The 26,063-nt window shown below is 36.9% G+C and overlaps 1 protein-coding gene across 1 annotated transcript in view; it reads left to right on the top strand.

Moving 5' to 3' along the window:
- The window catches only part of SPAG17 (sperm associated antigen 17), a 227,296-nt gene that overhangs the window by 189,001 nt on the left and 12,232 nt on the right, over nt 1–26,063 (top strand). The window contains exons 31-43 of the mRNA XM_069478902.1: nt 13–167; nt 2,577–2,765; nt 4,453–4,598; nt 4,700–4,830; nt 6,713–6,840; nt 8,600–8,782; nt 9,761–9,874; nt 10,396–10,441; nt 13,181–13,280; nt 13,502–13,549; nt 18,939–19,038; nt 19,849–19,951; nt 21,668–21,799. Coding sequence (XP_069335003.1) covers nt 13–167; nt 2,577–2,765; nt 4,453–4,598; nt 4,700–4,830; nt 6,713–6,840; nt 8,600–8,782; nt 9,761–9,874; nt 10,396–10,441; nt 13,181–13,280; nt 13,502–13,549; nt 18,939–19,038; nt 19,849–19,951; nt 21,668–21,799 — 1,575 coding nt within the window. The remainder of the gene's footprint in view (nt 1–12; nt 168–2,576; nt 2,766–4,452; nt 4,599–4,699; nt 4,831–6,712; nt 6,841–8,599; nt 8,783–9,760; nt 9,875–10,395; nt 10,442–13,180; nt 13,281–13,501; nt 13,550–18,938; nt 19,039–19,848; nt 19,952–21,667; nt 21,800–26,063) is intronic.

A 26,063-nucleotide genomic window follows, 5' to 3' on the forward strand; every position in this document is an offset into this window, starting at 1 on the left:
GTTTGCTTGCAGCCGATGATCCTCAGACTTTCACCAGGCAGGTAAAGTGTATGCGGATAGAAAACTCACACTATGCCACTGTTATCACCAACTGTGAGGACAGTAGCTGCTGTGCCACCTTTGGGGATGGAACGTCTATTATTGCAAAGCCACAGGGAACATACCAGGTAAGTCTAGGAGGAAAGTAAGAAGTGTCAAAGATAAGTGTCCATTTGGCTAAGAAAACTCACTCCTTTGAAGGGTGAAAATACCTGCAATATATATTACTTTTGCTTTCTTTTCTCGCCTGATCTTAGAATATACTTCTCAGACTCTTATTTATTCATCTTCTTTTTATAGTCCATTCCAGAAAAAAAAAAAAAAAAAAAAAAACATTGCCTTTCTTGTTTTACAAAGTTTTGAATCAAGGTTATAAACTAAAATGCGTTTGTTGAGGATCTCTTCATATGCTAGGCATGGTGGGTGTTAGAAGCACTTAGATGATCTGGCCTGTGACTACCAGACTAGCTTCACCTCCTGCCACCTGGACCACCCTCATTCTTCTTCTCCATACCTCCTATTTTCAGTCATCCCTCCTCTACTTAATGTTGCAGCAGGACAGGAGGGAGCACATGGTCTGTGTAGTCCTTGAAGGGCAGTTCTCCCAGCTGAAGTAAAGCTTTGCCCTTGGAAGTTTAAGGAAGGGCACTGTTAGCACCTCTCCCCATCTCCTTGCATTTCCTTATTAAACACAACCACCCTGTGTCAGCCTGCTGTCCCTTTAATCTTGGAAGGATTTGCCTTCACTTTTTTACTTGCTGGAGAAGGGACACAAAAGCCAAGATATCACATACAATGTCATGACATACTAAGAGCTCAAAGCCAGAAGTTGATGGACAAAGATCTCACAAACATTTGTTACTGTGAAAGTTGCTGAAGCCAGTTTATTCCTCCCATCTCTCCTGATAATGTATCCTTCTCCCTCTTTATTGGGTAGATTATTATGGGGCAAAGAAGGTGTGCTGCCAGTGAGAAATGAAAGAAAGCGTAGGTGCAAGTTTTCACGTCCATGGATTACACAATGGTTTCCTAGATATGATATGAAACGCACAAGCCTTATCAAAATCAAAAAAAGTTTGTGACTCAAAAGACACCACCAATAAAATGACAAGATAAACTATAGAATAAAAGATATTGTTTTCAAATCATATAGCTGATAATGATCTTGTGTACAGAATATATAAAGAATTCCTACAACTCAATAATAAAAAGACTAGTAACCCAATTTAAAAATTAGCAAAAGATTTGAATTTTTCTAAAGAAGATATACATATGGCAAATAAGCCATGAAAATATGCTCGACATCACTAGTCATTAGGGAGATGCAGATCAAACCACAATGAGATACCACTTCACACCCACTATTTGTAATCAAAAAGACAGACAATCACAAGTGTTGACAAGGATATGGAGAAATTGAAACCCTCGTACATTGCTGGTGGGAATTTCTAATCATGCAGTTGCTTTGGAAAACGGTTTGGCAGTTTCTCAAAAAGTGAACATAGTTGTGATATGATCCAGGAATTCCACTCCTAGATATATAGCCAAGAGAAATTAAAATATACATCTACACAAAAACTTGTAAACAATATTAATTGCAGCATTTTTAATAATAGCAAAATGTGAAAACTCAAAGGTGTATCAGCTCATGAGTGGATACACAAAATGTGATGAAGCCATACAATGGAACATTATTTATCCACAAAAGTGAATGAAATACCAATGTATGCTACAACATGAATGAATCTTGAAAACATTATGCTAACTGAAAGATGCCAGACACAAAAGGCCACATAGTACATGCTTCCATTATATGAAATGTCTAGAATAGGTAACTCTACAGAGACAGTAGATTAGTGTTTGCCAAGGCCCAGGGGCAAAGGTGAGATAGAGTGACTGCTAATGGGATCAGGGTTTCTTTTGGAGGTGATAAAAATGTTCTGGAATCGGTGATAATGGTTTCACAAGTTGTTTCATATAGTAAAAGCCACTGAATTATACACTTTTAAAGGCTGGATTTATGGTATGGGCATTATATTTCAGAAAAGAATCTAAATGAACCAGAAGCCATTACATAAAAGCTATTACTTAAGGATTATGTCAGCCACCAGAGGAGTGAGGACAAATAATAGCTTCTAAGAGCATTTATCTCATGGCTTTTGACCCTTTTGGAGATGCTTCTTGTCCAAGAACACAAAGGAACCCGAGCATTTTTAATAGGACTACTTTTGTTTACCTCGGTTAAAATATACTAAATATTGGAAATAAGAGGGTTCAGGACAATTACTTAGAAGAGATATTAAAGTGAGTAGGTAAAATGTGAGGGCACAGGAGAAATCGTGTCTTAATTATTCAGTTTGCCTCCTTATCAAGTAGTCTTCCCAAACCTTGAGCCTTTCCTTGTGTAATGTTTTCTTCCTGGAAACACAGTTTGTGACTAGGATTTTTGAATATTCTTTTCCCTAAAGTGATTCCCCAAGTCCATCAAATTGAACAAGAACATTTTTTAAATTTCTCTCTTTCTGTTACCCTTTCAGGTGTTACCTGCAAACACAGGCTCTCTTCACATTGATAGAGATTGTTCCGCTATCTATTGCCATGAATCAAGCAGTGATATGCACTGTCCTTTCCAAAAGCGTGAGCAGCTGAGAGCCAGCAAGTACATCATGAGGCACACTTCAGAGGTTGTCTGTGAAGTTCTGGACCCCGAGGGAAACACCTTTCAGGTAAAGTTCATCTTTAGTATGTAGAGAGAGCCTGTGGCTTTGCTTTTGAGATACTTCACAATAGACAGCTTCCATGTAGATTTTTACCTTAGTTGCCTTGGGATTAGTTACCCACTTCACTCCCAATACCTTGGGCAAGCAGTAATGAATATCAATATTTATTTTTTATTATTAAGTATACTTCCATAGGGGATGGCAAGCCCAACAAATGATATGGTAGAAATGTTAAAGCCAAATAAATAAGTAGAACAGAAAGGAAGAAACATTAGCAGACATCTAAAAGTAATGACAATAAAAAGAATAGTATGAGAATGGTCTGTTCCCAGGTTAAAGTGGGAGCAAACACAAGGCAGCAGGCAAGTTTGTTTGAGCAGACAGAGAGTCCGTGGTGAGAAATACCTGGTAGAATGGAAGTGGGGAGGTGGGAAGTCTGCAGAGGTACCGTTCTATGGCAGCTACTTTATCTTCTACTTCTCTGTCTTTCAACATCACAACTGTCCCCTTCCCTGTAGGCCGGGCATTGGCTAACCACGGCCCATGACCTAAAAATGGTTTTGTACATTTTTAAGTGATTTTTAAAAAACAAAAGAAGAAAAGTATTTCATGACACATAAAAATCACAGCAAATTCAAATTTCAGTGTTATTATAGAAGGTCTTGTTGGAACACAGCCATATTCATTTGTACATATACTGCCTGTGGCTACTTTTGCATAATAATGACAGAGTTGAGTAGTTGCGACAGAGAACGACGTATGGCCTGAAAACTCTAAAATATTTACTTTCTGGATTTTGACAAAAAAAGATTTGCCAACTCCGGCTCTAGGCAATTATCTTTTTTTTTTTTTTTTTTTTTTCACTTTCACCCAACAGTGGAATTCTGTCCATCGGCTGGTAAGTATGAAGTTACTTTTTAGATTTGGTGTCATGCCACAGAATTCCTAACTTGTTTTCATATGCAGACAGGCCCTGATCCAGCTTATTTTCTCTTTGCTAAGTAACTGAGACTTCACAGCATGAGTTCAAGCTGACAAATTTCAACTTACAACAAATTGAAGTAGAAACTTAAAGCTCAAAACCATCTAGGGTGAAATGTCTGGGTTGTCTAGGCCAAGCATTTTTCCAGGCATTGATACTTCTCCTGGGCATTGTCTTCAGTGGTCTTTCGGCCTGAACCACTCTGCTTCCTAGAGAGACCCATGCCATATTTGGACAGTATAAAGGGCCAGAGCATTTTTTCTCTTATTGATACTAAATCTGTTTCCCTATGTATTCTATCCACAAGTCTTAAGTCTGTGCTTAGAGTCTGAGAGTATAATCCTCTTCCATGGATGGTGCTTTCACTATTTCAAGACACCTGTCACATGAGGACCTGTTCCTCCATGTTTAAATTACCAATTCCTTGAACTAATCCTCATAACATAAGGTTTTGAGTTTCCTCTCCATACTTTCTTCAAAATGTGTTCCAGTTTGTTTTTCCATTCTCAGTGTGGCTTATAAGTAGAGCTGTGCTGCTTTTTACTTTTATTAATGCAATCTATACTTAATGAACAATACCTTCCAGATAAGCATGTCTGATTTTCTGAGTATACCAAAAGATCACCTGCTTCCTCAAATTGGATCAGCAGAAATCTAAGCATTATAGGGTTTTTTTTTTTCTTTTAGTTGCTTATATACTTTGTCCCTTAGGTCATGGCTGATGGTAGTTCATCAACAATATTACCTGAAGAAAAAATGGAAGATGATTTAAATGTAAAAACTGAGGGCTATGATAATTTATCATATATTCACCTTCAAAAGCATCATCAGCAAGTCTATGGTGAACATGTCCCCAGGTAAAATGATAATAATACCATGACTTTTACTTTCAATTCTAAGTTCAAGAAGCATTTTAACTGAATATTTCAAATGGTTAGATTTTTATTTCTTCAAACAGGTTTTTTGTTATCTATGCTGATGGATCAGGAGTGGAACTTCTTCGAGACAGTGACATAGAAGAATACCTATCATTGGCATATGGAGAATCAACTACTCTTGTTCTCCAAGAGCCGGTGCAGGAACAGCCAGGTAAGAACCTGTACTGTCTGGAATGCTTTGTGTCCCTACACCAACTCTCATCCTCCTTACTATCCAATCCATCCTCACGTTACCTTCTCTACTTTTTCTACCTTGCTCACTTTTCTACTCTACTTTCCACCTAGTCATGTTGACCTATGTACATAGCTACTTGAATTTTTGTACATATCAAAAGATATCTGAGCATTAACCTTCGTAAATTGCATGTATCCCTCTCCTACCTATAAGCAGATTTTTGTCTGTGTTTAGGTATGTACCAAGGTTCTTATTTATGAGTTTAGTTCATTTTGGTAAGAAAAACCAAAGAATAGTGAGATACCTCTTGTAAGTTCATTTTTGTCATTTTGAAGATGTTGCCTTGATGAAATTGAATACAATAAGAAGGTACATTTGATATGTGAGTTATAATGCCAACCTGAAATATATGATAAGTTATATAAGCTATATTTCATTGGATATTTATGTCATTTTCATCAATTTCAAAGAAATTGGTGCATGGCTAGAGGTTGGAGATACATACTGCATTAAGTAAGAGTCATCAATATATGTAATATGGGTATTTAAATATAGATAAACACCTACATGTTCTCTATGTACAAAACTATGTGCTATGCCTAAGTTTATGTATGTGTTTCTTTTTATCTTTTATCTGTTTTAGAGGGTATATTTTGTGTACATTTATGAATATGCCTGTATCTCTGTGCCCTCATATCTTTTAATGTATCAGTGTACATATGCATAATGTCAATATACCATGCTCTTTGTGAATATACAGAGTTAGGGGCTCTGACTGGCTATTCGGTGCATGTGTGGAACTGTGTGAGAATAAGAATTCATCTCAAATTGCTTCGTTAGTCAGTCACTTAACTAACATCCACTTAGCAACCACCATGTGCCAAACAGTGGCTGGACTAAGAATTAGGAATACAATGATAACCTAAAACAGGCATCGACCCCACTTCCATGGAGCTTACAGTTTAATGGTAGAAATAGGTGTTAATTATGTAGCTGCCCAAATGACTGTATGATTATAAATTGGGATGAGGTCGATGAAGGAAAGTAACATGGTTCTATGAGAGAATCTAATAGAGGAACCTGATTTGGCTTAGAAGACTTCCCTGAAGACACTTGAGCCAAGAGCGAGTGGATAGGTAGGGGTTAATTAAGGTAAGGAAGGGAGCTTTCTTGGAAAAGGAAACATAAAGGAGGAAGCATAAAGCATTGGAGAACAGGGGGGGAAAGGTGAAAGTAGCTGAAGCACAGAGGGAGAAAATGGTGCAAGTTGAGGCAGGGGCAAGAAAATATTAAGGACTCAGTTTTATCTCATGAGAAACAGGAAGTCAAGAAATAGTTTTAATCATGGGTTAACATTATCAGTCACCCTGATTGCAGAGGGAGGTTTATTTACAGAGAACATATGAGTAGAAATGCCATTTGTTGCTATGGTCTAGAACAAGATCTTTCTGAGGCACATGATCTAATGTAGGGTCCATGGAGAGAGAAGATGCAGGTGAACTCAAGAAATTTTAATGTGTTTTGCTATTTCCTAAGTTAAAAAATAAAATATAATTAAACAATTAATTTAAAAAATGTATTGGCAGAACTGACAGGACTTGGATATGGTTGTTGAGGGACAGTGAGATGTCCATGAATACTTCTAGGTAGTCTAAACCCAGTCTCTAATTGCTACAGTAACTAAAAGCCTCATCTTTCTTGTTAGATTGTAAGGTCCTTAGCATGATCATTGTGTCTTGCTTAACTTTCACGTAGAAGGCAATTCAAAAAGTTTTTATTGAATTTCGTGAATGCACATTGAATTTCTCAGAATAATTTTGATGGGTGAATGGTCTTCTGATAACTCTTTTTGAACCAGGTACCCTGAGCATCACAGTCCTTCGCCCTTTTCATGAAGCATCACCATGGCTAATGAAGAAGGAATTAGATACAATTGTTCCTCCTAATCTCCAGTCAAGGTCATGGGAAACATTTCCTGCAGTTGAGGTATACATTTTCTTCTGAAAAGTCACTTTATTTCATATGCATCTATCAGAGGACTGGAGTCTCAGGTCTCCTCCCATGTATTCATATATTTTCATCCTTATATAAACTGTTAATGGGCTCAAAGAGTTTTATGTTTGAATATTCTAACATTTGTAGATGTACAGTAACATTTTAGAGAAATATTCTTGGCTAACTAATTCGGTTTTATTTCTTTTATCCTATATTGCAGGCTTGAATGTCTTCCTATAATATGAAAATATCCTTTCTGAGTAACCCAAGTTACACGTCTCCTATCATGGTATTCCTGATATGATGCCATGCGGAAAACTTCCCCCCATCCTTTCTTATCTGTTAGTTTTAACACATAATTTTAGATCTTTCACTCTCCCTCTATTTTCCTTCATATATTAAAAATGCACAAACTGAGCACATAAGAATAAGGTGAAAGATTACGTGTGGATTTGCAACTGTAATGGTAGACAGTAAACATTGTAATTATGTCTGATTAGAGAAGCCCAACCTGAAGCTTTTTAAAGGATGAAAGAAAATATCTTGGGCAAGAATCATGAAGTCCTGCATCTTGCCAGATTTGCCATTTTATTTTGCAAGCAATTTATGTAATATGTCCAGCATATTGTCAGATGTTAAATTATTAAATCAATGAGAATATGGATAATGAGATCAGAGAGAGATACTGTTAAGTAAAGAGGATAATGTTTTTGAGTTATGATGATTTTTGCTGCCCTACACTAAATCTTGTAATAGCAAGAGCACAGATGATGAACACTTAAGATAACAAAGACCTCCTACCCCTATAGTTTAATTTGGTGACTGTAATCTACATGATGAGATCAAGGTGACTTCTAGTCCTGGTTCTACCACTTACTAATGTGTGTTGGAGACAAGTCACACTGGATCTCCATTTCCTTCTCTGAAAATGAGGAGATCTCACCATTGTGACCATGTGGCTTACTAAGGCTATACCCAAGTTGTAAGTACTACACGATGACAAAGGATATGCCGCATCTGAGATTAATGAAGGAATTTTATTCTCTTCCTCTGAAACTCTTATGTTATGAACTTCTACACCTGACAGAAGTGGCCCAGCCCCAGCAAGCCCCTGAGTGGTTGTCACTGGCCAGGCCTTTTAAAATGAAGCACGTGGGGCACACTTCAGGACGTAGGTCAGCAAAGCACACCATTCCTGAAAACCAATTACAAGTATAATATAGAGATATAAGTTCACTCTAAGGCAGACATTTCTGCCCATGGGATCCTGAGAAGATTCTGGAGGCATGCTTAATCTAGAATGAGCTCAAAGGTGGTCCAGATCTATAGAATGATTTCTCTCTCAAAGAATCTTTCTAGGTCAAAATCAACATGGAACCAGAAAGTCAAAGACTGCTTAATTCCAAATGTCTTAGGTTATCTCTGGGTATAAGGGAATAGTCACATACATTTGTCATAAGTGAGGCTGCTATTGAATTACCATCGCACAGTATTGCTCAGGGATTTTAAAATATCCAGATTCTTGGTAACACACATAAAGAAGAAAGCTTGCCCAATTTTATTGTCAGTTTTCCTTACATTTGCAGAACACTTTAAGGTTAAGGATCTTTTTTTTCACCATTGTATCCCTAACAGGTGCTTCCTGATATACCTATATCTACATAATAAATATTGAGTAAAAAATAAATAAATAAACTAAATCAAACATTCTTATTTCTTTGGTGGTAGTTTTGCTTTGTTTTGTTAACAGAAAAAAACTCCAGGACCTCCATTTGGCACTCAGATTTGGAAGGGCCTTTGCATTGGGTCCAAGCAGCTAATGAGTGCCCCAGCACCTATACTCAAGGGCCCCAAGGTTCTACAGATGCGCCAGTTCATTCAGCATGAGGTCATAAAGGATGAGGTGAAACTGAGGCTGCAGGTTTCCCTTAAGGTAATAGAATCCAGGTAACATGACCCCAAAGAATAAGGAACAGGGCAATCATTGCTCTTAGGTTTGAGAAACTTGAAATTATGTAATTTTGCCAATATTTATTTAGTGTAGCACAAGAATGTCAATCTTCCAGAGAGTAGAAAATTGAGAGGTAGAAAATACTTAATGGCTCCCATAAGGTATAGAAATTTTTTTAGCATATGCACAGACATAAAGCTATAGAAACTAAAGAGTCCCCAAAGACATTGAGAATGTAAGAAATTTCTTTATGTGATTGCTATATGGAGTTCCCTATCTTTCTCACTATATAGAAAACTGGTTTAGTGACTGCTAGAAAAAGATAGAATCACACATTAACCTAGTACTTGTCCATAGATGAAAAGGATTGTTGTCTTTGGAAGTGGTCTAAGAATTTGTAAATATAGTTAATTGTGTGATCATATCTATAATGTCTTACTCTAGTTTGTTAACTCCCTTAGAACAGGGATTATATGTATTTTGTTTATGGTTATATACCCAGCACCTGGCATAGAGCAGGGGATCATTATTTATGAAAGTAGATCAAATACTTATGGAAAAAATTAAGTATATTTCTCTTGGACGCAAAGGCATGGACTAGGAAAATTCCATTCATAGATAAAAATCATAAAGACTATACCTGAAAGGATCCTAGAAACCATCTAACCCAACTCTATCCATTTTATTGATGAGGACACCGAAGCACAGAGTTAGCTGCAGGGCCTCTCCAAGTTCTATCCTATGGCCCCTAAAGGTTTGCTTTCAGATTTTTCAGCCTTTGCATATTAACATATTAAGGAAAAGGCTTTCCAGATTGCTTGACTAGTTCGGTGTTGAGCATTGTGAATTTACATATTCTTAATCTTTTGTAATATTTCAAGTTTATGTTGACTATTTTTGGTGTCTCTTTCTACCTTTTTCCCTGTTTTAATTGATTTATTTTATTCTGCTGGGATCTAGGATTATATAAACCATATTCTAAAGAAAGAAGATGAGCTACAGGAAATGACTGTTAAAGATTCCAGAACGAAGGAGGAGAGGGGCAATGCTGCTGATCTCCTCAAGCTGGTTATGGTGAGAAAATGTTTTCTGTATAAGTGTTGTTACTATTGTTTCAATACTTCAAGACGAAATATCATAAGGAATAGCTGTTTCTGCCACTTCTTCAAAGCATTTGCTTCCTCCTCATAATTTTTGATATCTGTGGAAATCTGTTTCTTTATATATCGAATTTTCTAAATATTAATACCTTTTAGGTGCTTCCTTTGATCAAAAATAATTCTGAAGGCCCTCGAATAAAAATTTTTCTTTTCTTCAGAAGAGATTGATATTCATTGAAATGCTGAGTAAATTAATGGATGAAATAGGAAGAAGAAGAGGAATTTCTACAACTTAAAATGATTTCCATTTTTAGAAATTTGTTAGGTGAAAGGAATGACTTAAAAATCAAATTTTATATTGGTATTAAAAAATGATTTTATTTTATAGTAGTCCTTACAAAAGATCAATTTGAACTTATAAAGAATGCTTCTAAACAAACTGAGTTTTGTATGTAATATAATCGTCATCATTAAGTAATTCTATCTTCATTTCAGTCTTTCCCTAAAATGGAGGAAACCACAAAAAGTCATGTTACTGAAGGTAATTAGCATTTAATATTTTTCTGTAATGTATTTACAAATTTCAAAGGAATGATCTTGAATACACTTTTTAGTCATTCTCTTATCTGATAACAAAGCACCAAGTTCTGTTACTCTGTTCTTATACCGGCTATGTTGTGTTGTAATGGTTTGTTCTGCCTGTATTATTCTGCCTGAGTTGTGAGATCCTTGAAAACCATGATTGCCTCGAATTCATCTTGAACTTTTATCTGTTGAATGAAAAACGTTGATATTTGACTTTTATGTTAACCTCAACTATTTAGAGTATAGCTAAGATGTAGGAAGAAAACAGTCAACCAACAAACAACACCCCACCAACCACACACACACACACACACACACACACAGAGAACTTTGAGCAACCACAAAGTTAGCACCAAAAACCTTGCATTGACTTGTACTATGTTTACTCTTAGACCTCATTCAAAGAGTATTTACTTGGGATATACACAGCCCTAACAAACATGGTTATGTGGTTTCATAGTTCACAAAAAATGTGCAGTATGGAATTTGGTGGGTTTTTATTTTGTTATTTTTTTTTTATGCTATTTGCCATATGGCAAAGGTCATAAACTGGCAACCAGGGCTTCATTCAGCCCACAGCTGTGTTTTGTGTATCCTCCACAATGTTTGCTTGTATAGTTGTTTTTGTTGCTGTTTGTCTAGATTTTTCTTCTCTTGAAATGTCACTTTACCACACAGTGGCATTTGGCTGAAGGTAATTAGCAGCTGTCCCTTTAGAATGACTATCACAGAAGTCACAACCCCCAATGTCTCTCTGTCCTTACACTCTTGTCATGCTTTTACCTAGGCAGCTCCTATGGTAGGATTGTCAGATTTAGTGAATAAAAATACAGAAGTCTCAGTTAAGTTTGAATTCTAGATAAACAGCATGGATGTTTGACCGCTCCGAATCTCATGCCGAAATTTGATCCCCAGTGTTGGAGATGGGGCCTAATGAGGAGGTATTTGGGTGGATCTCTCAGGAGTGGCTTGGTACCTTCCTGGAGGTAGTGAGTGAGTTTTGGCTTTTTTAGTTCCTGCAAGAGCTGGTTGTTAAAAGAGCCTAGCTACTCTCCCCACCCTGCCCCCTCCCTTGCTTCCTCTCTCACCATGTAATCTGTACACAGCGGCTCCACTTCACCTTCCACCATGAGTGGAAGCAACCTGAAGCCCTCCCCAGAGGTAGACACTAGCACCACACTTCTTATACAGCCTGCAGAACCGTGAGCCAAATAAACTTCTTTTCTTTTTTTTTTTTTGAAAACCAGTATATATATTTCTTTTTTTTTTTTAATTTAATTTTACAGAATCAAAGAGTCTAACAGTATATCTTGTTAGATACAGTATGTCCTCATAATGTATACATTATTTCTTGTACAATGATATGAAATAATATGGGAAATATTCATAATAAATTATTAAGTGAACAGTGCAAGTTAAAAACAATAGTTTCATATTTTTTCCCCACCCCCTCTTTCCCGAGTGAGCACCTTCAAGTGTTACCACTCCCCAAACGGTGCGCAATGCACTCATTGTGTAGGCATACCCCCATCCCCTCCCCCACCCCCCACCTCAGTCTGATGTCCAATTGGTGTCGTTCCCAGATTTGTATTTAGGTGATGATCAGGGAAACTAATTTTCTGGTGAGTACATGTGATGCTTTAAACTTCTTTTCTTTATAAATTACTCAGCCTCAGGTATTCCTTTTTAACAACACTAAACAAATTAAAACAAAGTATGTCCCAAATATAGCCCGGGACATACTTATACTAGAAAATGTTCTAGCTGAAATTCAAATTTAACTGGGTGCCCTATACTTTATCTGGCAATCCTATCCTACACCATTTGTTGTAACCTTTGGCACAAGGGAACAGGCACAACAGAGGTAAGCACAGAGGCTACCCAATAGTGAAAGACAAACTAAATATATATTTTAAACAAACAGATCCAAGAGGTGAATAGCCTCTTCCATAGTTCCTGACATGAGTAATGGTGATCCTAAGTCAACATTTCCCCAAAGTATTTCCCAAAACACTAGTCTATGACAAGTTTCCATCGAAAAAGAGTTTTTTACTAAAATAAGTTTGGATAATGCTACATACTGACTTACTCTTTTAGAATCACAATGTATATTAACTAATTAAGGAAGTAGAAAAGTCCTACAGTAATGAAATATATTTTACCTTATATAAATCAGCATTTCCCAAGCATATAACAATGGAACATGGAAATGTTTTTCTTTTTTCAATCTTTTGTTGGCATCCCACTGAGACCATGTTCTGTGAATAAACTCTGAGAATCACTACCCAAATTATCAAACAATCATTGTCTTATATTCATGTCCTTAGATTCATGAAGCAGGTAAATATTTAGAAAAATAATTTTTATATGACAGTTAATTTGTTTTAAGATTTGCTGTTTCAAATATGAAGAAATTCAATTAAGTGGAAAACTGTCTTCCCTAATAACATGGGATAAATGAGGTGTCACTGCCTTTTACATTTTGATTGTAAACGTAATGTGTTCTCTAGTAGGACATTTTATAAAAGTGGCCTAATTTACTATTGTATTAGAACTAGGTCGTGAAAATCCTTAATAAATACTTGACAGATTAAATATAGCTCTTAAAAATCATCTCAAATGAATAGTCAGGTACTTATTTTGTGTCGTTCTATAAAGAAGTGGGGATAAAAGTTAAATGCATCTGTTTTTAAAGTTGCAGCCCACCTAGCTGATTTATTCAAGCAATCTTTGGCTACTACTCCAAAAGTTCCACCAAACACATTTGGTAGAGATTTATTTGAAAAGAAGTGGAGGTAAGCTAATTTAATAATATATTCTAATTAGTATTAGACATACAGTGATTGAGGAAATAGAGAGATGCAGGTATCATAACTTTGGGTGCCAATACCAATGAATTCACAGCCCTTCATCTCCTATACTGTTAATATTCCATCACACAGTGCTGTTTTTCTTTTATTGTTTGTTAGCTGAGATCATTTACCCTTTTCATCATACTTTCAATTTTTTCTCATAGGCACACAGAATCCTCAAAGCGCTGGAAAGAAAAGGTGGACCAAAAGAGGTAATTCTACCCTGAAATATACATAAGCATGTGAAAAGGACCATAGTCATAGAATCATAGAGTGGAATAGGCTGAAAGGTCCTACCACCTATGCTCTCAGCTGTTATTTGACTCTCTTCTACAACATTTATGCCACATTGTCATTCAGCTTCTGTGTGATGATGTCACTATCTCTTGTGGAAACCCATTTGACCATTAAATAGGTCGTCTTCCTCTCCTAAGCAAGGAAGCTCTCAATGTCCTTTCTGTACTTCTGGTAATTCTAATATACTAATAAATATTCTGGAACTTAATGCAGAACATGATCATAAATTTTCAAGGATTCTTACAATTCACATGAGGAATGTGCTCTAAGCATTGTATGCTTTGGTTTCTTTTCAGTCCTAGCTGGGGATTTGACTCCAGCTCTCTTACCATAAAGAAAGGAAGCCAGATATGTTTGTTGAGTATGCAGTAGTACAAGTGATACTGTCATATACATTTGCATAGCTCTTCTTCAAAATGACTCCAGGGTTTATGCTTCTTCATAAAAATGTCAGGGTTATCTTGTGAGATGTATTAGGGAAGTGGTGAGATAAAACTTGAAGTCTTGTGGGTCACCTCCTATGTACAAGGTCAAACTAGAAGGGATATACTGTCTGCAGGGGAGGAAAGCTATCAAGTTTTATGTGACATAGGAGTCTTCATAAGGAAATGAAGACTCAAAAAATGGTTGAATTTGAGTATTTTTATGCTAGGTTTGATGAAGATTGGAGAGTTGTGGAGAAATATAATAGGACAAAAGGAATATGGTTTAGTAGTAATAAACTGGGAGAAATGCAGCAAGGCCTGTTTGTTCAGATTCTTCTCTGTGTCCCTGTATCTTCAGAGATGAGAATGCTCTTTTTCTCTAGGTATAGGGAGAGCACTTCTCACATGAGGGTCTTATCACCTGCTTCAGGGGAAGATCAGAAAATCCCTCTTGAGTTTTATGACCTGCTTCAGGGAAGAAGAGTGGTGGAAAAATCAGAGAGACCTTTCTGCATATGCTGTTTCTCCAATTCCTTCAGCTTAAAATATTCAATATTCCAAGGTTCCATCTTTTGAGGTAGCATGTTCTGAACCCCATCAGTCTCATAAAATATCCCTAAAAGCATATCCAAGAGACTAGTAACAGTGATTGCCTGTGGGGAAGGAGATTGAGAGGTCAAGGGCACGGTCAGATGGAGACTTCCATTTCTTTATCATATTTCAAAATATTAAGGGGGTACAAATGTTTTAGGTTATATGGATCATTTTTGTAATGCTTGAATCCTGGCTATAGGTATATCTATTACCCAAATACTGTTCATAGTACCAGTTAGGTTGGTTTGTTACCCCCATGTCGCTCCCCCCTGGTTGATTTCCACTGAGTTTTATTTCCCTCTGTGCACTTGTGTGCTCACTGGTTAGTTCCAACTTAATAGTGAGTACATGTGGTGTTCATTTTTCCATTTTTGTGATACTTCACTTAGGATAATGGTCTCCAGTTCCATCCAGATTGTTGAAAAAGATATTAACTCACCTTACTTATGGCTGAGTGGTACTCCATGGTGTACATATACCATAATCTATTAATCCACTCATGAACCGATAGGCACTTGGGTTGATTGCACATCTTGGCAATTGTGAACTGTGCTGCAATAAACATTTGAATGCAGGTGTCTTTTTGACAGAATTATTTCTTTTCCTTTGGGTAAATACCCAGTAGTGGAATTGCTGGATCCAATGGTAGGTCTATTTTAGTTCTTTGAGGAGTCTCCATACTGTTTTTCATAGAGGTTGTACTAATTTGCAGTCCCACCAGCAGTGTATAAGTATTCCTTTCTCTTGGTATCCCTGTCAGCATCTATTGTTTTTGGACTTTAAATAAAAGCCATTCTAACTGGGATATGGTAATATCTCATTGTGGTTTTAATTTGCATTTCCCTGATGATTAGTGATATTGAATATTTTTTCATATGTTTATTGGCCATTTGCCTTTATTCTTTTGAGAAGCATCTGTTCATATCTTTTGCCCACTTTTTAATAAGCTTATTTATTTTTTTCTTGCTGATTTGCTTGAGTTCTTTGTAAATTCTGGTTATTAGCCCTTTATCAGATGCACAGTTTGCGAATATTTTCTCCCATTCTGTAGATTATCTGTTTGCTCTGTTGATTGTTTCCTTAGCTGTGCAGAAACTTTTTAGTTTAATCAAATCCCATGTGTTAATTTTCATTGTTGCCATGATTGCCATTGGGGTCTTCATAAATTCTTTGCCTAGGCCGATATGTAGAAGAGTTTTCCCTACATTTTCCTCTAAAATTCTTATGGTTTCATGCTTAGATCTAAGTCTTTTATCCATCTTGAATTAATTTTTGTGAGTGGTGAGAAGTAGGGGTCCTATCTCATTCTTCTGCATGTAGCTATCCAATTTTCCCAGCACCATTTGCTGAATGGGGCTTCTTTTCCCCAATGTACATTCTTGTCTGCTTTGTCAAGATCAGTTGGTTGTAGGTAGATGGTTTTATGCCTGGGTTCTCTGTTCTGTTCCATTGGTCTATGTCTCTATTTTTTGTACTAATACCATGCTGTTTTGATTACTATAGCCTTGTAGTATAGTTTGAAGTCTGGTAATGTGATGCCTCCAGATTTGTTCTTTTTGCTTAAGATTGCTTTGGCTATTTGGGCTCTTTTCTGGTTTCAAATGAAGTGTAGAATTACTTTTTCTGGATCTATGAAGTATGACTTTGGTAACTTGATGGTAATTATGTTCAATTTGTAAATCACTTTGGGTAGCTTGTACATTTTAACAATGTTGATTCTACCTATCCATGAGCATGATATGTTTTTTACATTTGTTTTTATCCTCTGAAATTTCTTTCCTCAGAGTTTCGTAGTTCTCCTTGTAGAGATCTTTCACCTCCTTGGTTAAGTATATTCGTAGATATTTTATTTTCTTTGTAGCTATTGTGAATGGTATTGAGTCTTTGATTTGACTCTTGCCTTGACTGTTATTAGTATATAAAAATAGTACTGATTTGTGTGCATTGATTTTGTATCTGGAGACTTTGCTGAATTTATTTATCAATTCCAGGAGACTCTTGATGGAATCTTTGGGGTTTTCTATTAACATATATAAGATTATATCATCAGTGAAGAGTGATAGTTTGACCTCCTCTTTTCTGATTTGGATACCCTTAATATTCTCTTGCCTGATTGCCCTGGCTAAGACATCTAGCACTATGTTGAATAGGAGTGGTGACAGTGGGCATGCTTGTCTTGTTCCAGCTCTTCGGGGGAATGCTTTATCTTCTCTCCATTCAATATGATGTTGACTGTGGGTTCGTCAGATATAGCTTTTATAATTCTGAGATATGTTCCTTCTATGCCTAGTTTATTGAGGATTTTTATTGTGAAAGGATGCTGGATTTTTTCGAATGCTTTTTCTGCATCTAGCAAGATGATCATATGATCATTGCTTTTGCTTTTGTGTATGTGGTGAATCACATTTATTGATGAGACTTCCTTTTTATTATGTACTCTTGAATACCTTTGGAATTTTGTACACATGCATATGTTATTTATTAAACATTTTTAAAGTTTTAAAACATTAACAATTTCAAATTTTAACTTATAGGTAGATAATAGAAACCCAGTGAGAATTTTTTAAAGAAAATAAAACACACAATTAGATGTGTGTCACAGAAAAAGTGTTGGCAATGTGGAAAATGAATTGGGTAAAGGAAGGAAAGTTTTAAGGAAATAGAAGCTGGTCACCAACTGTCAAATGCTAAGGAAGAATCAGAAGTGGGAATAAAAAGGAAATTGGGTTTATCAGTTAGAAGGTTGATTAATGTCTTTTGTGAGAATAGTTTTAAGAGAGCTGTGGACAATAGCCAGACTGCCATAGATTGATGAATGAATTCAGTGAGGTAATAGATAGAAGACATTTTTAATGGGAAATGAAAGTTATTTAATAAGATGATATTTTGATTATGCCTGTCTGGTTTTTCCAGACAGTTCATCTAATATAAGAGCATTCGTCACATATCCAAAGTCTATTACAGTTTGATTACTTACAGACTGTATGATTCTGGCTGCTTGTTTCACTTCAGTAACATTTACTTCAGGAATTCAGTTGGCTTATCTATAAAATATGAAGATGATTGCACTTCCAAATATCTAAGATCTCTTTTAGTTTACACATTGGGTGACTGACAACTGACTAGCCTGTGCAGTTGTCAAGATCATGGGCTTGGAGGCAAGCAAACTGGGTTTTAATTTAGTCTCCACCCCTTATTGGTTATGTGATTTGGAGTAGGGTACTTAATCTCTCTATGGTTTGATTTTTTTGACCTGTAAAAGGGGAATAATAATAATAATATATAGGGTTATTGTAAGATTAAATGTAAAATACTTTACAAGGCTCCTGGCATGCAATAAGCACTTAAAAGTGAAAACTATTTCAGGGAGGATTAAGTTCAGCTACATTTAACAGAAAACCCCCAAATCAGTGCTTTTAAAAGAAAGGGGCTTATTTTTCCTAATGTCAAGGAAGTTAGAGATGGGCAATTCATGGTAGGCAGCACCACAACATCATCTGAACTCAGATTCCTTTTTTATCTGTTTCATCATTCATACCATGTGATTGCCATCCTCAAGTTTACTTCATGGTTGCAAAATGATTGCTGCAGCTCCAACCATTACATTCATATTTCAGGAAGTAGGAAAGGGATGAGGCAAGGACAAAAGGAAAGCCTCCCAGCTGAGTCAGCCCTCTTTTCTTGGATTCTTACCCAATGACTACAGTTCCATTTCATTGGCCTTCCCTATATATTGCCTCCCCAGTATAGGGGTTCTGGTATAGAGAGGCAACTAGCAGGATTATCATGATTGCTTTTATTTTACTTTGTTACCACTGACCACATTATTCATACATTCCTTAGGTTTTTGGTTTTGGTTTCTGGGTTTTTGTTTTTGTTTATTTTTTTCTGTTACTACTGCTACTAAAATTATGGAAACAAGTAGACTCCAGCTGTCATTTAAACCACAGAGAATCAAAAAAACCTCAAAAAGTTTAACCATTATAGAGCTATGTAGTTTTTAGCATTTTGAGATCAACCATAAAATCAAACTAACATCTGGTATCATTATTTCCCATCTTAAATGAGAGTTTGATTTTTGAAATAGGAAATGTGACTGATTCTAAAAGAAGCAGAAAATTAACCAAAATAAGTTGACAAAAAAAAATCTAACAAGTCAATTCTTACCAGTTTTACTGTTAGTGATCACATTAATTTTCTGTGGGATTTAGAGCTAAAGCACAAGCAAATAAAATTTTTAAATGTTCTATGTCTTCTTTTGCATCATTATGGCAATATCAACCAGAAAGGAAATTGAGATAACAGAAAATTGCCTAATGGATATTAGAAACCGTGTAATACCACCCTATTTCAAATCTGAATTGAGCAAGTTATATCAGTCTCAGGTAATTGAATATAATTAATAATAATTTAAAAGAGTCTTTATAAAAATTAATATGTTACATATGTTATTATGTAATCTCTCTTTCTTGATGTTGTTTAATTCTTTCTTGCATTGACCTGACTGACTAATCATCTGTATCCTTCAAATCCATAGTCTCACAAGCATGTGATAGGGAAGACTAATTTCAGGTCTTGTACCTAAGTAGAAGTTCTCTGCTGATACATTACTATCACTCCCACTCCCTGCCTTGTAATCTCACTATTAATTACCCTCTCTCATCTATTTTAAGCCCTTTTTTGAGTTGAATCCTTCATATCTGTGATTAGCCTCTGATAAACCCCATTTTGAAGTTTTTATTCCATTAAAATTTCCTCACCCATCAGCTACTGAGATAGCACCAAGAGATTGTGAGTTCTTGCAAGTCCACAGAGGGAGAATGTGCTTTCCCTCCTCTATGTGAGCCTATCCTTAGGCCCACAGCCCCGACCTTCCCCTCACTGGCTGTGAGTTCACTGAAAGCCAGAAGCAAAGTGAATATTTTCATGTGTTCAGAACTCCCTGCATTTCTACAAAAATTCCAGGTGCTATTACTAACCAGAGGCTGCCTAAGAAGAAATTACTGGAAATTACAACTAATTAACAAAAGCGAGAATTGAGTTATATCAGTCTCTTGAAGAACTTTTGGTTTGTAAACTTTATTTTCAGGGCCTTAAAAAATATGCTTTCATCATTGCTCATCAACTTATATTTGTGAGAGTTGACTTGTAGCCACATGTAAGTCTAAAATAAGTCTTTTGGTTTTTCCTTTAAGTCTAATTATCTGGCCAGCCTTTCAAAAAAACTGCCTCCTTTTACAAAGAAAGATGAAGATGCAAACAAAACAACAGTTGAAAATAAATATGATCTTCATCCAGGTAATAACGTTAGTGTAGCTCTTATTCCTGTTAAATGTTCTTAACCGAACAATACCTAACAGTGGCCTCTTAGAACATAATAGTTATGTTTATACCCCCTTTTGTCTCAGTAATGGCTGATGACATAACCTGCTGTGACCTGCTTAGCATAGATTTGGCTGAGTTATATGAGGAAACCAAGGAATAAGTAACATTTAGTTTTCATCCTGTATGCTTCCAATTCACCTAAAAGCATTTAAAAAACCTGACTAATATAAAAAGCAAGCGAGTAACAAAAGGTTGTTGGGGAACAGGATGTTCACATGGTCTCAAAATATCATCCCACACGTTACTTATTAATTATAAAGAAGAAAATGTGTTTTTACAATGGAGATATACAGCATTTTCTACCTTCACTAACTAATCAAACTTCTACCAGTAGTGAAACAACCTAGCATTACTCTCTCATGTAATGCAACATGAAGTGCATAGTACCTATATAGAATTCTTGCCAAAAATCCTTAACCTGAATCTAATCAATAGGAAACAACCAGATAAATGTCCACCAGAATGTATACATTCTATAAGACAACTGGCCTGGTCTCTTCAAAAAAGTCAATGTCATTAAAACAAAAAGATGGGATGATTATACTAGATTAAAAGAGACTAAGATGACATAAAAACAAAACAAACTTTGATTGGATCCTGGACTGAGAATAAAAATAGCTATAAAAAATATTTGGGGGAAACTGCACAAGTTTGATTGGGAACTATATATCAGAGGCCATTGTGAAATTACTATTAGTTTCTTGCATATGACAATGTTGTAAATATATAGGAGAATGTCTTCATTCTTAGTGGATGCATGCTGAAGAATTTAGGGATGAAATGAAATTTAGTGCTTCTCTTTCATAAACTGAGTAGTTAAAATACCCAAATACAGTATCAGAAATTCAGCTACCCGTAATGAACACAGCCAATGAAAACATCTAATTACGACAATTTGCAAAGCAGAGATTAAGGCTGGGAACAATGACTTGTAAATGGGATGGAGAGAAATCATGGAGGGAAAGTTGACTGTCTTGTGCAGCCACTCAGAACTCCTACACCCTGGGCAGACAGCACTAATGAAGCTCAGCCTCCCTTCCCCTTGAAAGGTGAGGCTATGAAGTCTTTTCATCTCAGTACTCCAGGTAGCCACAACTTCCAACCAGTTGTTCAACACATACAAGTTGCAATGTGTTTGATTCCCCAATCCTAGATATATTTCTTTAAAATCTGTTTCATTTTGCACCTATTTCTTAGATACGTTTTAATAAAGAGCTACATTTTCTTATGTAATTAATGGATTTAATATTGGAAACTTTTTTTGTTAAATCACATCTCAGTTACCATTACCAGGTAAAAGTAGAGACAAATTACTTGGCCTCTACTTCCTAACACAACAAGATGACAACTTAGTTCTATTTGGTCATAATGCCCATAAAAACCAGCTGGCTCTTAATGAGTGTGAATTTTGTGGGTGTATACCATCCTGTTTGTTAATGGAAAACACTGTATCAAATTTGAAGAATCCCTGCCTCCTAATGGCTCTCTTGTATTTTGTCTTTCTAAAGAGGGTGGGAGAAAAATCACTTTGTTCATTGTAAAACACCTTGTTCAATGTTTGTGCGTACAAACAGTAGTTGTATCATTGTCAAAAATATGGCTTTAAAATGTTCATTTCGGGTTTTCTAGATTCCAAACCATGTAACGTTTCAGAACAAGAGTCTTCACCTGTACTTAATCTTCCGAAGTCACAGATTTCTGTGGGTATGAAGGAGTTCACTGGCCAGAACCAAACTGAAAATTTAACAAAATCTACCAAAGGTATGGAAGTCTTTGCTCTATCTTATTGTTTCTCAAAACAAAACATTGTGTCTTTTTGGAGTATGGGAGATGGTGCTAGGGGCTGGGGATGTAATTGGCAATTACAGAAAATCCTAGAGGATCATGGATCTTGGAGCTATGCAGCTTTGCAAGGCTGCTTAGTACATCAAAGTATGTCAAAAAATATTTTAAGAATGACTACAAATCCCAGATTGAAGGGAAGAAATTACAAATACTTTTTTTAGATTTATTATTTTATTTCATTACATTTCATTTTATTCTCATGGTTCTGAGAGCTTGTGTGATTCATTGAAGGTGAGGCACCTGATAGCTTTTCTTGAGCAGCCAGGAATTTGGTAATTAGACTAAGATTTAACTATTATTCCAGTACTTGCTTGGTCCTACAGGTGCTGGAGAAAAGCATAAGATATAGTCTCTGTCTTACACAGCACATAATCTTATTGGACTAGCAGAAATTAAAACATAGAATAATATGGAATAGTATCTAGTTACAATGGAGTCACATTACACTGATTTCACTGAAGTCAATTCAACTAAATATGGTTGGTCAAAAAAGATAAAGACAGAGAGACAGAGGCATAATAATTTAGATTGTGTAGATAATTTTGCCACCACTTGATTTCTATGTGGATATTCCACACTGAATGTGAGAGGGGAATCTATTGATAGATCTCAGTTATCTCTTATAGAGCAAGTATCTTGCCACATTTATGGGTGAATTAAGAGATTTACCCTACACAAGACATTTGTCTTCCTGAAAAACTTCTCTAGTACAGGTTTATTCACTCAGTGGGCAATTACTCAATACCCACTATATGGCACGCATAGTTCTAGGCATGGAAACGTAACAGTTACAAGGCCAAAGTCTTATGGAGCTGTCCATTCAATGGGCAGACATAGACAATAAGTAAACAAATAATTTAGATAAATTCGGAGTATAATGAATGTTATAATAAAACAGTGTAATGTATGGTGAGTAACTTGGGCAACATTCCATCAGGGGATTAGAAGGCGTCTCTGTGAAGGAGTGTTTGAGCTGAGCTAAGTACAAGAAGGAGTAGCCATGCAAAGATTAGGGAGAGAAATATTCCAGGTAGTGAGAACAGTTAAGTATGAAGGCATTGACGAGGAGAAACATTAAAAAGTCACACAGCTAGTACAAAATAAGCAAAGGGAAAGGTAGAAGAAGGTAAGGCTAAAGGGAAGGCAGAGATGAGATCTTTATAGGAGGTTTTGAGTTTTGTCCTAAATGTAGCTTTATTCAAACACCAGTGGAAAGTCTTGAACAGGGTATTATGGTTACATGGCTAATTTATATTTTAAAAAGATCACTCTATGAGGATAACAGCTTGTGGCAAGGAAAGGGAGGAGTGGGGAAAAGTTGAAGCCCAGGACTGAGGTGGTTAAGGTGGGAGTGGAGAAATGCAAATGAATCATAAATACATCACGAGAGTGGAGCCAATAGGCCTTGCTGGCTGGTCGGATATGGATGTGAGAAAAATGAGGACCCAAGAATGATTCCTAGGTTAACTTAGGTAATTCATTGTGAGGCCAGGAATTTGTCGTGCTAAGGAGTTCATAGGTGGTGCTGATGTTGCTAGTACAGACAGGATCATGCTTTGAGAGCCACTGCCCTGAGGCAAACTCTAGACTGCAAAAGTCAGAGGAGGAGCCAGTCAGGGCAATTAAGAAGAAGAAGCCAGTGAAGTAGGAGAAAAACAGGAACAGGAAATCACTGTTTCAAGTGTATCAAATGTTCCTGAAAGGTCAAGCAAGGTAAGGAATAAACATGGGATTGGGCAAGGCAGAAATCACTGGTGACTCTGACAAGACAGTTCCTGGGCACCGAGAGGACCAAAGCCCAAGTGAGTGGGTGATGGATAGAAGGGCTGAAGGGATAGCAGCAGCAAGAATACGTAGCTTTACCCAAGGAATCTGCTGAAAAGACTAGAGAAATGGGATTGCAGATGAAGAGGGATGCGTAATCAAGGGAGAGCTATTTTTCTAAAGATTAGAAATACTAGAGCATGTTGATTTGCAAATGATAATAATTTCATAGTAAGAGAGAACTTGATGCAGGATAGAGGGGCACTTAATTGCAAGATAGCAAAGTCCTAAAGAAGGTGAGAGAACATGGCATCTTGGGCAAACCCTGAGTGGCAGAGTTGACCTTGGATGAACATGGTTACCTCATCCATAGGAACAGAGAGAGGAGAGAGAGTATGGATACATTTGCAGATAGATTGATAGGTTTGGTAAGGGGAAGATGAGAGCTCCTGTCTGATTGCAAAGGAGTGGATGCTATCATTGTGTCATCAGATATATTCCATATAAACAGAAAAGCAAAACAAGAAAGGAGTGACTGTGTGAGGTGACAATGTCCATTGGCCAGAGGCCTCAGTGAGGTCACATAACTGCCTGCTGGATGAGATAGAGTAATAAACTGGAAGAACAGGAAGTGGTAATCTAGAAAGGGATGCTCTAAACTGAGATTTTGAAAGTGGTAAAATTATTGGTATTGGCAAAGTTAAAAATATGACCATGAGAGTTTCTGAGGTAGAAAAGAGGAAAAGATGAAGAAACTGAGTGATTGCGAATCACAAAGGACAGGGTGTTGGATGGATCATCCAGGTGATGTCACCAGGAAAGATGAAGTCGAAGACCATCCCAGGTGTTAAAATCTCCAGTGAATAAAGGGATTGACTGAGACAGATCAGCAAAAGACAACTGCTTGGAGAAGTAGTAGCTAATACAGTCTCATTGCACAAGCTTCAAAGGAACAAAGCTCTGAAAGAAGAAAAAAGAAATAGTTTTGAAACAAGGACACCTACTGTGCCCCCAGGTACTGAGGTACTTGAGATAAGGGACAATAATGTGACCCCACTATAAATGGCAAATTAAATTTAATATAAAAAGTTCAAAGAAGTTCAGAGTAGAAGGAGGTTTAACATAAGCAGTGGGAGAAATATGAATAAATATTAATAGAATTTCATAGATTTTAGGATTTAAGAGGTGAATCACCTAAGACAACCCTTATTTTACTTGAGGAAATTGAAACCTAGAGAAGTTAAGTGACATCTAAAATCATACAGCAAATTTGTGACTGAGCCAGGGCTAGCAAATGAGTTTCAAGACTCCTATTTCTCTGTATTTTATTATACTACACTCCAGATGTAGGAAATAGAAGAGAGCATTTTATTTAAAATGAAATTAGTATCTCCAAAAGCTTAACGGTAGAAAAGAACAGGGAATTAGCCTAAGTAGTTTGGAGAGTTTTTGTTTGTCAATAATATAAGGTACTGTCTTTAAAATACAGAGAAGGTTTGGATTTGCAAAATACAATGTTTCTTTTTTTCACTGTGATAATACTGCATGAGAACGCCCTGAAATCCTTCCGTGGCTTAGAACAGCCAGTGTGAGGGCCTGTGAGCCACTGTGGCATCTCTGGCCCAGACGGCAGGGTGGGTGGGTGCGCTGGAGTCAGCCTGCTCCACAGCCCCTGAGAGCTGAGTGTGGCATCTCTTTCCAACTCCACATCCTGTGACATCACCTGGATAGCTTGAATCCGCCATGGTGAGCAATCAGAAAAGGCTGTAAGTGAGCAAATGATACAAACCAGGGTAGTTTTTCCTGGGAGAGGAAATTGTTAACTATTTCCACGGCCTGGCAGGGGTGGGGAACCTGCAGCCTCAAGGCCACATGTGGCCCTCCAGATCCCCAGATTCCCAAGTGCAGCCCCTCAACCAAATCCAAACTCCACTTCAATCCCTTTATTGAAAGGCTTTATTCTGCAAAATTTGGATTCAGTCAGAAGGCCTCACTCAAGGATCCAGAAGGCCACATGTGGTCCCAAGGCCGCAGGTTCCCCACCGGGGCAAGCCATTCTCACAACAGAGACTCAGAGCTCAAGAGGTGAGGGGAAACACACGCTGCCTCTCACAGCTTCTGCTCAAACTGGCACGCTGCCATTCACACACGCACTTCTTGTCAAAGCAAGTCCTGTGGCTGAGCTCAAAGTCAATGGGCCAGAGAAATATATCCTACCTACAGGGAAGCCATACTCAGAGGGGAAGTGAATAATCGTGAGTAAATAATCCAGCCTGCTGAGCACAGTGACAGGGAACCACTGCAGGGTCTTCAGTCAGGTCAGGCCCAGCAGTAACAGTCAGATGACAGGCACTAGCAGGACCTTGCCAGTTGTTCAAACATCAAAGCACCTCTGTATCAGCTGGTGCCCAGTCAC

This window comes from Eulemur rufifrons, chromosome 8 (assembly GCF_041146395.1).
Source record: "Eulemur rufifrons isolate Redbay chromosome 8, OSU_ERuf_1, whole genome shotgun sequence".
NCBI classification, from domain to species: domain Eukaryota; kingdom Metazoa; phylum Chordata; class Mammalia; order Primates; family Lemuridae; genus Eulemur; species Eulemur rufifrons.